Genomic DNA, 13,612 nt, shown 5'->3' with positions numbered 1-13,612 from the left:
TAGAAAGTATCTGGTGTACAAGGCAAAAAAAAGCAAAGGGTACGAGAGCCCAAAATTCCCTGCCGAAGTCATTTTGCTCTCCGACCCCACCCCTGCACATGGCACCATTGCTTCAATTAACAGAGCAGCAGGTGCTCTTGAGAGATAGAAGGCTTTTCTTTATTTCTTTCTCTCTTTTTTTAGGGTAAGGGGTGACCTGTAAATGTGACACTTCACACTCTGAATGGGTTTGCCTGTTCCTCCACCTATTTCAGAGGTGTTAATTTAACTCTCTCTCTTTCAGGTCTCCAGTCTGAAGAGTAAGCTGAAAAAGCAGTCGACTGCTACAGGCAGCGGGGTGGCTCGGGCCTTTCTGCATGCTCAGGCTGCGCTGTTTGGCTGCTATCGGGACGCCCTGAGATATAAACCTGTAAGAATGTCGCTCTTCACTTCACGTTCTTTGCAAAATATCACCTTATCATCACATTATCAGCACTGTGTAGTCTTTCAGAATCAGAAGAGCTTTATTGGCCAAGTATGTTTACACATACGAGGGATTCGTTATAGTGACAGAAGCTCCACAGTGCAACAGAGAGACAGCAACAGGACAGGACACAGATAATAAAGAATAATACAAATGTCCAAATAGGCAATGTACAAAACAGCAAAAACACAATATATAATATAAACAATTATGTGTGTACAGGTCAGATATGTGCAAATTTGAAATGAAATTTTTTTTTAAAAAGTAAGCAAGTGTGGTTAATAAATAATAGAGCTGTGTGTTCCGCGTTTTATGTTCATGAGATGGATTGACTGAGGGAAGAAACTGTTTCTGTGTCTGGCCGTTCTGGTACTCAGAGCTCTGTAGCGTCGACCAGACGGTAACAGTTCAAAGAGAGAGTGTGCTGGATGTGAGGGGTCCAGAGTGATTTTACCAGCCCTTTTGATACATAATACAATAATTGCCATCCTGTGAGGCTTTTTAGTGCAAAAAAGTATTTTATTTTATTTTCATGTTGAATTTTTCAGATTAGCCTTAAACTAAGAAGTGGACGGTTTTTATTTTTGAGTCAAAGGCATTTCAAGACACAGACAGGCTGAAAGAAAGGGAAAAACAGGTGCAGGGAAAGGTGGGCCTGTCTGCATAGCCGAAATGTCAGATGTTGAAAAGCCCGGACAGTTTCTTTGAAGTCCCAGGCCCTTCGTGGGCTTCTCAGACCCTCTAAACTCCTGAAATGTGCCTCTCGGTTTGGTGAGTGGTGTTGAGGAAAACAAAGTGCGCTCTCTGTTTGTCAAATGTGGCCATCTTTGTTGGCAAGGCAGAGAGTAATTGGTTTGTGTAGACCCACAGAGCGAAGATACATTATTGATGTTTCAGCGGTTGTGCACAAACTGTCTTTTCGCCGCTAGAAAAAATACACAGATGCTCGAAGTCAAGTCTGCGCAACTCTTAGCCTTCAAAGCAGTGCCTCAGTTGAGCACATTGTCTGCAAATCTACATGGAATAACTGTTGATTTTTTTTTATTGAAGACCCTCAGTCACACCACTTTCATTTGCTTCGCATTTGCTTTAAAACACAAGCTCAAATACGGAGCGCTCTTTTGACAGTCGGCCCTATAGCTCATTAGGATTCTGAGAAGTCGAACAATTGAAAATCAGCCTTTGTGCTGCTTTATTTTGATTAATATTTCATTGTGTTATTACTGAGACCAAAAAAACACCCTTCTGTCTTTGAAATGACAGCATTGCAGTGCTATTTAGCTAAAAACATTGCATTAGTTGCAATCTTTTATCATAAAATCTGTAATTTATGCATCATTCCTCCTGCATGCATCTGAAATGCGATAGTGGTATTTGATTTTACACATCCAGCATTACTGTCATGTTCTGCGATAATGGCTTTTCTTCTGTGTGCTGCATTTCTAAAGTTTCTCCATTTGCAACGAATCATCTGTGTGAAATACTGCTCTGCTTTTTGGAGCCCATATGCTTTCCCATCAGCGCCTTAGCAGAACACCAACATCTAACTGAGCTGTAAATGAAACAATGCTGGGAAATCATAATTAGCTCCCATGCAAGAGTCGGCAATCATGGATTTATATAGGTCACTGTAGTGCGATGCCTCATGGGGCTCTTTTGTTATTGACCCCCAAGCACCAGGAGTGATGGTAACAAATGCGTAGATCAGATAGGCTGTAAGCCACGCCATTCATCTGCTGTGAAAGTGAATTATACAAATTTATAATTGGATTATAATTAGAACAAAAAAGAGACTCGTTTGTTCTGTTAAATTACGTATAATCACACTCAATTCAATGTGATAATTTAAGTAAGAATGGTTTTACGAATATTTAGCATGTTGAGTTTCTGTGAAAACTGTTAGTAAAACCGTTTTATTATTAATAATACATTATATTTAAATAATTCATTTAAATACAACAATTTATGTAACAATGCATTTACGGACAATCTACATAGAAACAGACAAACAATTGTGAAAATTGTTTGGAAAACTATTTTTCGCAAAAATAGTAACAATTCGATTTACGTAGAAACGCATCCATAAGTGGTCACACTTAGCTCAGTCCAACGACTTGTATAGGAATGATTAACAAAAAATGTACGTATAAACAAGCAATTATTATAAAAACTATTCTTTGTAAACAGTCACATGCAATTTAGTACCACAGTGCAGTACAACTTGTGTAGGAATAGTTATAGGACTATTTTCACTAGTCGAAATTACAATAACAAAGTTCTGTGAAAATTATTCTTAAATCCATTTTTACATGGTTGCATTTAATGCGACAATTCAGTGAGAATAGGTTTATGAACAGTCTACAAAGAAAAACAAAAAGTTCTGTGAAAACTTACATAAATAGTTGCATTCAATGGAACAATGCAATACTGTAGGAATAGTTTTAAATTTTTACAGTTTATGTAGAAACAACCATAACGAAGTTGTGTGTGAATTTTTCTCAACACCGTTCTTACATAAAAAAAATAACATTCACAGCGATCTGTATAAGAATAGTTTTACAAATAGTTATGAATAGTTGGATTGAATTTTTGTGAAAACTGTTAATTAACAATTGTAAAATTTATATTCTGTAAAGTTTATATAACAATAGCTTTACAGATAGTAAACATAGATTCAAGAACAACAAATTACTGTAAAAATTGCTCTTTAAATCATTCTTACATAGTTGCTTTCAACGCGAAAATGCAATAAAATTTGCACAGGAAAGATTTATGAAGAATTTGCATTGAAATCTGTTTGCAACCCCACAAGCCCACAGGATCTCAAATCTTTTCCCATTGACGCACACAGACGAAGTGTGGGCTCCCAACAAGTTCTCTCCAGGCAACTATTTCTTTTGTATTCCGTTCATGCGACTCGGGGAGAAATTGAAATGATGTAATTGATTGCAACGGGTGATGATGATAAACAAGCGAGCGCAGTCAAACAAAACATCTGTCTGCGAGTCTCGGATGAAGCAGCACCGTTTGCAGCCGTTTTAGCCAATAGCGGACTGTCTATAGTCATTAAAGCGAGCTTTCTTGTCCCCAGGGAGAGCCAATCACCTTCTGCGAGAAGAGCTTCGTGGCACACCGCTCCAGCACCATGACAAGTTTCCTTGAGATGGCCGTGAACCTGCAACTCTTCAAGCAGGTAACCTGCAACTCTTCAAGCAGTGGAAAGGAGTGGATGCAGTTTTCTGCCTCAAACATAAATTACTTTGCAATGTTCCTGTTTTGGGCTTTTTTATGATTTTTATATAAATACGTCTTCAACATATTGCACAGTTACTCTTAGGGAATCTTGCTTACACTTGAACCAGCGCTCTCTCCAGCTCTATTTATAGCCATGATATCGAGTCTCTTTCCTTCCCCCTCTGCTAAAGTCTTAATTTATACCCGGAATGAGCTCATTTAATAAAATCTCCATCTTGATGCACCATCCGCCTAATGTTCCCTCCAAAACCCAGATAGTGACCAGCAGTTCAAAGACCTCTCCTCCTCCAGCCCGTGCAGTAGCTCCGGGAGAGGCCTTATCTCCAACTTGGCCGTACTGCAAAAGGCGAGCACTGCTGTGCCCCATTCTGACCAAGAACCACATCCGCTTGGAGGCCAGACCTGCCTAGAAACTAGTAAAGGCTGGCTGCCAAGAGATTGCGGGGAAGTCTGTCAACGACGACCTGCTTTCTGTCTCCTAACTTCCACCCCCCACCCCCTCCACGTCTTCCAGCGCCTGATGCTAACTCCCGATCACCCTGCCAACGAGAGAGAGCTCGCAGCGCTCTGGCATCTCCCCATTTCCCTGTCTGCACGGGTCCGGTTAACCGGTTTTTCCTCCAGACTCTCATCACTACCCCCTCAACACCTTCAGACGCAGCGCTTTTGTTTTTTTTCAATGCAGCATAGTTGCATTCAGCAAATTTAGTTGCTTGGAAACGTTTCCCCAGAAAGCGATGCTGCCTTTTGTTCGTGTCATAATTGAACGTGAAGATCACAAAGCTTTTATAACACATTATATACAAGAAGTGGAAGAAATTTAACTAGACTCGCAATCCCATTTTTTGAGGGCAAACTGTGTGCGGAAGCGTTACTATGAATTCCCCCGACATTTGAGGTGTAACATAAAGCTAACATAATAATAATGGAATCAATTCATTCATTCATTCATCCTAACCCTAACCCTATCTTGGGTGAGCAGCATTGGAGCCTACTCTCTATGGGTATAAATCATTAAAATTGTTGGGCATTCTCATTGGTATGTTGACATGTGCGTGATTTTTACGCTCAAGAAAAGCTGTCCGCAAATTGTTCGCCCAAGCGGAAAACTGTATTGTTGCTACCGGATCTCGATGACTGAAAATCACATTGGGTCCTACTTTATATTAGGTGGGCTTAACTGCTATATACTTACATTTAAATGAATCATTTGATACAATACATTTATTTTGTACATCTGCATCTAATTTCTGTAATTGCAAATACACTGTTGACCCATCCCTTACACTTTAACCCACACTTAAACCTACCCATACCACCTAAACTTTCCCGTATCCCCAACCCGTATAGAAAGGCCACCTAAAATAAAGTGGGACCTCACATTGTGCTTGATGCAAACTCTACTAAATCCAATTAAAAAGCCATACCATCCCCTGTTAAAGATATAACTGCTCACCACTGGTGCATGGTGCAACATTCGACAATGGATGACTTCAAGCCAACATTGGCTGGGAAGATGTGGAAAGAACTTATAACTTCATTCACTAATATAGTTTTATATACTTACAATGCATTCACCCTGAACATACCATTTTGCAACATTAACATAACGTTAAAAATTAAAAAGCGCCGTTTTAGTAAACAATCAACAATAACTCCATCACTCCATGTGTTTGTTCCTAGATACCCCTCTTTAAATATAACCCAAAACAATCAGATAGGTAGGAGCAGTGTCCAATTAATGGGACAAGAGTGTGTCTGTAACCAGATACTGAAGGATAAGGTTTCGGATAGGTGTTAATTTAACCTGATCACATGCTGTAATTGGGCTGTAGGGTGGCTGAGGCTAAACCCTGTGGTCTCATCACTCATTAAAGAGACTGTAATGAAGTTACCTTGTAGCAGAGTCCAATGAAAGGTGCTGACCCCTAGAGATGTCCTTACCTTACCCTGTTACTGGGACACCTGAGAACTTGTTCCATTAAATCATTTTTTTCAAAAATGGTTAAAAAAAATCAAGAAGCACATGTGATTTCTTAGATAGATAGAAAGAGAGAGAGAGAGAGAAGCATAGACTCTTAAAATTGGCATCAGCGGTTCAATGAGGAACCTTGAACATCCATGGAACCTTTCAAATGCAGAAAAGGGTCTTTATAGTCGAAAAAGTTTCTTTAGATTTTTTAAATGTTCTTCAAAATGGTTCTTTTAGGAACTGTTCACTGAAAGGTTCTTTTGGGAACCAAAATGGTTCTTCTATGGCATCACTGCAAAAACACCCTTCTGGAACCTTTATTTTTAAGAGTGTATAAGGATTTCAATGTGTATTTTATATGCAATATGAAATAAGTTATATACAGTATTTCTAATGTAAACATTTTATACAAATACATGGTATGTGCTGCTAAAATATAAAAAGAACTGTTTTAATGCATAAATACAAGTATTTGTGTGGTACTTTATTAGATGTTGAACAAAACAAAGCATTTTCAAATGCATTTATTATTTTATAAATGTTGTATTATTTAATTACATATTTTTTAATTTAATCATAACGTAAAAATAGTACATCACATAGCTGTATGAATGTTGGAAAATTAGTCTACAGGTAAACTGCAGATCCTTTGTAATCCTTGATTACTTTTATCCTTGACTTTGAGTTTATGAACCAAAATCAACTAAATAAATACATATGGAGGTAATATAAAATGATGCTTTACAGCAAACACGTATTTTCTTGTTTATATGGCATTGTTCAAATTATTAAGGAGCTCTATGTTGTATCTGTCTATAATGTTTTATTGTTAATCCTGACATCTTTAATAAATATATTATTTATCTGTGGTATATTTATTCTGTAAATTAATCCTTAAAATACAAAAATGTATTTATCAAGCATATTCAATATAAGTTTCCACATCCTTCCATAAATTAAGTTACCTATATTGCCCTAGGAGCCAATACTCAAGTGGAGGTGGCATATATTTTCTAAATATATTTGATATATTTAGAAAATGTATTTAAAATCTAGTGATCTATTATTTTGCTTCCTTTTTTATACTAGTTATAATTTGAACTAGTTTCAAATAAAGATGAAATAAAATGGCATGGTCCTAGTTTTAATAGGCATATTTATTAGATCCCTTTTATGTCGTGTACGTGACAAGAGAGGAAATTCAACTTCCCAAAAGGCATTGCTCACACAAGATTCTCCTCTGCCATGTTAATCCATCACCTGATGTAAATTACACACAGTGACCACGTCTGAAGCAGTCTAGATGGAATTGTTTTGGTGTTGTTCTCCATCCCCCTTCTTCCTTAATAACCTGTGATGCTTTAATTTATGACGGCAGTTCATTGAAGGCAGACTGGCCAAATTAAATGCAGGAAGGGGCTTTACAGACGTCTATGAAGAGGAGATCACAGAGGGGCGCTTCTGTAGAAGTGAGTGCCACCTCTCCATCTTTCAATGAGTGAAAACACACTTGTATGACTTTACTCTCAGGAAACAGTAGCTATATTAACTTTAGGCATTGTGCAATGTACAATTTTAATAGAAGTAGCCAAAAATTAAATTTGCTGACTTTCTTCTGTGAAAATAAGAAATATTGAAGAAGGTCCATACTGCTCTTTTCCATACAAATAAAGCAAAAGTGAGCAGTTGTCAAGCTCTAAAATGAAAAAAAAAAAAAAAGCTCCAATAAGAGAGATTTTATTTTAAAATTAGTTATTCAAACTATTTTTTAGAAAAAGTTTCACTAAGTCGTAGATTTGTTTTCTTTTATTTAAAAGTTGTCAGATTCCTTCTGTTGCACTGATTTAAAAAAAAAAAAAAAAAAAAAGGAAATCATATTTCTGAATGTACATACACTGCTATTCAAAAGTTTGGGGTTGGTAATATTTTTGCACAGTCGTCTCTTAAGCTCACCAAGGCTGCATTTGCTTGATTAAAAGTACAGTAAAAACAGTAGTATTGTGAAATTATTGCAATATAAAAATCTAAAAAAACTTTGCTTATTCCTGTGATTGTAAAGCTGCATTTCACAGTTCATTGTCATATGACCCTTCATAAAAAAAAAAATAATAATAAATATATATATAAAATACTGACTCATATATATATATATACTGACTCCAGCCTTTTGTAATATATCTTGTGTATTTTATTCTGTATTTAATATTAAGACTCCCATGCGGCACTGTTTTTTTTAGGTAATTCGAGGTCTTATCAGCAGTGGATTCACACCAAGATGGTAAGCAGCAGGCAATTATTCGTTTTTCTGCTCATAATGTTAATGTTAATTTCGGCTGAATAATTAAGCCCAAAGCAGCTGAGCGCCATTATTATTTCCTGTTGGTTGTGAGGTGATGAAACGTATCCAGTTGAGCGAATCGCTTGAAAGTGGAGATGCGATGCCAGGGAAGATGGTGAAAACTGTGGCGTGGGACAGTTAAGATGTTGAGACAGGCATGATATGATGTGACAGCCAGTCATCGGAGATGACACGAGACTTCTGGCAGGAAACACAGCCATTACTCGATAGATTGAAAAAAAGAAAAGCCCTCTTTTCTTCTCTCCTTCCCTCTGCTGTCTTCCTCTCACCTCTCTTCGCGCGGTCTCTCGTGCCTGTTTTCTTTTTGACTGTCTCTTTGCGTTCTCTCCCTCCCTTCTATCCATCAGCCGGAGCCGAATTAGTTCTCTGGAGTGCCTTTTTCAAAAAGTTCACATCCTCTGACTGACACAAATCCATAAGAAAAGGCTGCAGCGCCGTCATGTCGGTCAAGGCTTTAGGATGTAAACTCGGCAGCATTCAGCACATTTCAGAGGTTTAGCGTATTAGCCTTGCAGCATTCATCTGGTAAAGACTGATGTTACCCAGGAACGAGAGATGAAGTCAGACAAGAACAAGAATGAGAGCATCACTCTCTGCTGCCACACTCGTGTAAAGGGACTAGACCTGGTTAATAGTTTGTTTTAAAGGCAAAGGTTAATGGCATTGCTTTGGGGCAAAACAAATGTTTTGACTTGAGGAACAAGGTGTTTATTCAGCCGTTAATGATTTGTGACAGTAAATGTGTGTTTATTTTATGTGAGATGTATTCAGCAAAACTCTTACGGAAAATGCTGGCACATTCTGTGGAAATTCATATATTCTCAGCAAACTGTTCTCTTCTTCATAGCGGCAGAGGGCAAAACCAGTCGTGAAAAACCTTCAGATGGTAAGTTCACAGTGGAAAGGATGTTCTAACCTTGGATTTAACAAAAACAGCTCTATATATTTACTGTAATCACATGTGGGATTACAGTATTGCGCTTTATTCTCCCTCAAGTCATTCCAAAACTCTATTGCTTTTTCATCTGCGGTACATAAAATATATTGTGTTGTATATTATACTGTGAGATATAGTGTTTTTGCCCATACAATGGAATTAAATATGTACCAATGTTGTTTGGTTTCCAGTGTTTAAAATATCATCTTTTTTGTGTGTTCCATTAACCTGATTTTTATAACCTTATTAATTAGTGTTCCAGTTGCTAGAAAATATGACTCCAATATCTTGCATGTCCCTGTATCAATCAGAATTTGGTCTTTGGTCAATTTTGGTTAACACAATATTTGGAATATGTGATTTCCTTAACTCTTGCAATGCTATTGATCAGAACTTAAGAGATATTCAGGTTTCAATTAAAGTTGATTGTTATTGTGTAGAAGTACTAAGTCTAAATATGCAGTCACATTAACAAAATTTAGTCACAATTTTGCCTAAATTGTCAAAATTTTTGCCCAAATTTAACTGTTGAAAAACTCAATTAAATGACCGTTAAAAGTCACTTTTGAACCTGCTAAATTTTGCCAGGCAGTGGTAAATGTGACCCCAGCCAAAGACTAGAAGTATACAAAGACTGTTCGCTCCTGTTACTTATGAATGGAAACTGCAACAGGCAGTATGGTGGAATATGCCCCGCCTTCTAAATGAAAGAGCCAATCGCTGATTGGTAAAGTTATCACGTCACTGCAGCAGCCGTTTGAAACTCCGGTTCCCATAGAATATGTAATTTAATTGTGAGTTTGGCAAGCAGTTTTTGAGATTTTGGGATTCTCCTATTCATTTAGGACTTGTCTATCTAATGCCTGAAATAGCTGTCTGGAGGCGTTGCAAATATGGCCGCCGAGTGAACAAACTTTCCATGAAAGGGGCTTTTCTGCTACTTAGTAAATAGCTAAATTAAATGACTTTCCCCACTTATGTGCAACATAAATGAAAATGTTGGGAACCAAACAACCTTGGAGCCCTTTGACTTTCATTGTATGGAGAAAAAAAACACACAGACATTTATCAGAATATCTTCTATTATGTTTCACAGAAGAAATAGTCATGCAGGTTTGAAATGACACACGGGTGAATAAATAATGGCAGAATTTTCATTTTTCAATGAACTATCGCTTTGATGTGATTGACTTCTCCGGGTTTTTTTTTTAACATTTCATTGTTGGTTATGGATTGATTTTCCCAAATTTTGTAGTTCAGCTATTGAGTAGCTTTTCTCTCTCTTTTGAAAGGCCAAAGATCATGCGAAACGGAAAATACGCGACATCAAGGACAAGATTACACAAAAGGTGAGTTATTCAGAGTTCTCATCCTGTCAGAAGCGTACATTTTGTGCATTCGAAAGCATCTACGATCCCCAGAAATGCTGTCTGGATAGGCAGCTCACTGTCTCTCACATTCACACTCATACAGGCTCATGCACACACGCACTATTTAAGATGGATCACGTGACTTCACCCATGGCTCGCACTCAGGGGTTTAAATGGCTTGTGAAACCTGCTTAGCGCTTTGTTCAGGAGTGTACATTTCTAACAAGTGTGCCTCTGGCGATGGGCTGTCATGTCAACCCCCCTCCCCGGCACCACTTTTCATGTTTTTTTGCATATTTCATCAGTGAGCGAGTGATTTCTTCAAAGCTAATGTAACAAGATGTATGTTTCCATAACACTGATGTCTTTGATAAGGCAATTGTGGCGTGAACTGTCAGGCCAGGAGCTCGGAAAGGCGGCCCAGAGGAGACGAGACCTCTCACAGTTGATACGCTGCTGCTGTCTATTCGGCTTCAGCTAAACCAAAACAGATTTGAACAAGACGGTGCTCAAATGAGTCGGTGTTATTGGGTGTGCCTCCGTTCGTATAAATAATCATGCAGTACAAGGCTCAAATGGGCTTGTAGCATAAGAAATTGCACACAATAAAACTGGGTACAAGTATTGTGTGATTTTCAGCAGAATGCTTAAAGGAGGAATAGTGTTGTCACATTAGGGCAATTTCGCCAAAATTTCACAGGCAAAAAAATTATCACAGCGTTTGTAGAGTCACTTTTAAGTCACTTTTAACTCTAAATACGGATGAAATCTGTATAGGGAACTTCTTCGCTCTCACTGGACTGGATTTCGCCCACAACATTTCACATTGTGATTTTGTCTGTAAACTTTTACAGAGAAACAGTAAATGTTACTGCACCTTAATTAACAAAAAAAATCAAGTGAAGAAAAATCCGGTCATTTTAGGGAAATCTCAATAAATTTTAAGAGAAATTTCATAGGCAAAAAACACCCATTGACAATAGTCTTCTGGTGGTGAATGCAAAAAATAAATGAATTAATATTAATAATAATTAGTGCGACTGAGTAAAATAGGCATAGGAAACTTTTTAAACTCATGTGAAGCACCAAATCATGCAAATTCATATTGAAATTTTTCTTTTGAAAGATTTTGCCACATAGCATTGATAAATGTGATTGCACCTTAAAGGGATAGTTCACCCAAAAATGAAAATTTGTCATCATTTACTCAAATCCTCATGTCGTTCCAAATCTGTATGACTTAAGGTTCTGTATGAGAAGATATTTTGAAGAATGCTGGTAATCAAACAGCTAATGGTTCCTATTGACTTCTATACTATTTCTTTCCCTACAATGGAAGTCAATAGGGACCAACAACTGTTTGGTTCTTCAAAATTCTTCAAAATATCTTCTTTTGTGTTCAATATAGGAAAGGAACTTATACAGGTTTGGAACAATATGAGTAAATGATGACAATTTTCATTTTTGGGTGAAATATTCCTTTAATAAATGACAATCTAATGACTTTTCTAGTAATGCACACTGGCAAATTGTGCATGATAAAAATAAGCATGTATTATGAGCATGAGTATTATTTGAGATTTCTGAGTTTCCCTTTTTTTCTTTTTGTTTCTCGGCAGGGTAACTTAAGTGGGGGAAAGGTCCATTCACATTGCACAGGCAAAAAAGACCCATTGTCAGTTGTGGCAGTAGTGAATTCTGCGTAGAGAGCTTCTTAACTTTCACACAAACCCGCCGATAGCACAAATTCCTATTGAAATGATCGGATTTTGCCGATGATTTGAGTCAAAAAATTGTTTTCTTCTGTAGAACTCAACATTTTTAAAGAATGTAAAGAAGCATTGACAATTTCACCCAGTAAAACTAGGTACATATTAAGAAAGTACTATGCATGATTTCAGTTTACCTTTCTCTTTTTGCTTCTCGACAGGACGCTGAAGAGGAGGAAAGCCCGTACTGTGCAGGTTCTCCCACCAGCACTAAAAGCCTCTCACCCAGGAGACTTCAGAGGAAAGCGGTGAGCACGTACACACTCTTTCTCTCACACACACACACAGGGAAAGGGGTTCACGGACAGTCCGCCTCCTGAAAGAAGCACCCATTTACACACCAGTAAGTCCGAGCCGACGTAGGGCGGCTTGATTGACAGCTGTGGCTAAAGCGGCTGTGTGTAGTGTGTGTCTTGCGTGTGCGATGCAATGATGTGTTGCCAAGCCCAGGCAGGGAAGCGCTGAGCCCCCATAGACGCAGGAGGTGCCCTGGATTCATACTATTCACTGGCCTGCCTCCATTTCCAACCGAAATAGGCCGTGGTTGTTTCACAAAACCAGTTTTTGGACTGGCAACAAGGATGCGGCTTTGATGTATCAATAACTTTGTTAGGTAAAAAGACTGTATCCTACACCTTTCTAGCACATAAAAGCCTATTTTAGCGTTTCATGACCATTTTTCATCCTCTATCTGGCCTTACATTAAATTAATGGTTTTTCATGTTACTGTAGCTTTAAGATCTATATTTAAATGAGCTCAGTTTTGATTGGAAGAGAAATAGGACCCCTGAACTTAAAGATACTGGTGTAGTTCAATCTGAATAGGTGTGTCATATATAGATGTTGTTTTTCATGATATGTGGCCATTAAGCATTTTATTTAGGTTTTATAAATTGTTTCCTAGTTATAGCTGGGCAGCTGTAGGTTTCATTCACCCTAACACACCTTTTATCCCAAAAAGGTCAAACAGACACGCACCTTCCTATTCTGTCCCTCATACTGACACCTTTAACCATGAGGCCATGCGCCCAGGGACTCCCATGATGCCCTTGCTGCATCGATCTGCCCTCTTCTTCAACCTTACTTACACACTCTCTCTTCCTCTCTCTCACTATACACAGTCAAACCAAAACTTATTCAGACACCAGATATAATTTTTGATAAATTTTTTTTACTAGTGGGTGTAGGACACCATAGTTAATTTATGTAAGTGAGGATAGCAAAATAAAGTAAACTGTGACATATTATGCCCAAAAAATCTTCATACCGTGGACTACCAATAAAATTGATAAAATATTAGGGCCAAAAATTATTCAGACACATTGACCTGACCATGTATTGCTTAAGTGTTTTTCTCTTTAATTGCTAATGTGACCTGTTTACACCAGACTGAACAAAATTAAGCATTTCTAAGGATGGCCCCAGAAAGTATTGAGATGGATAGATATATCAGATATATATATATATATATATATATATATATATAT

The 13,612-nt window shown here is 37.7% G+C and overlaps 1 protein-coding gene across 3 annotated transcripts in view; it reads left to right on the top strand.

Annotated features, from left to right (window-relative positions):
* Window positions 1-13,612, top strand: part of LOC306874531 (DENN domain-containing protein 1B-like) — a 101,846-nt gene that overhangs the window by 74,652 nt on the left and 13,582 nt on the right. For 2 of the 3 annotated variants that reach the window (XM_079424654.1, XM_079424653.1), the window contains 7 exons: window positions 284-409; window positions 3,555-3,656; window positions 7,069-7,159; window positions 7,928-7,968; window positions 8,897-8,935; window positions 10,279-10,335; window positions 12,287-12,373. In XM_079424654.1, the coding sequence (XP_079280780.1) occupies window positions 284-409; window positions 3,555-3,656; window positions 7,069-7,159; window positions 7,928-7,968; window positions 8,897-8,935; window positions 10,279-10,335; window positions 12,287-12,373 (543 nt within the window). The remainder of the gene's footprint in view (window positions 1-283; window positions 410-3,554; window positions 3,657-7,068; window positions 7,160-7,927; window positions 7,969-8,896; window positions 8,936-10,278; window positions 10,336-12,286; window positions 12,374-13,612) is intronic. The other variant, XM_079424655.1, reaches the window with a different exon arrangement.

Source organism: Barbus barbus, assembly GCF_936440315.1.
Source record: "Barbus barbus genome assembly, chromosome: 9".
NCBI lineage: Eukaryota > Metazoa > Chordata > Actinopteri > Cypriniformes > Cyprinidae > Barbus > Barbus barbus.
This window is presented reverse-complemented; position numbering and strand designations above follow the sequence as displayed.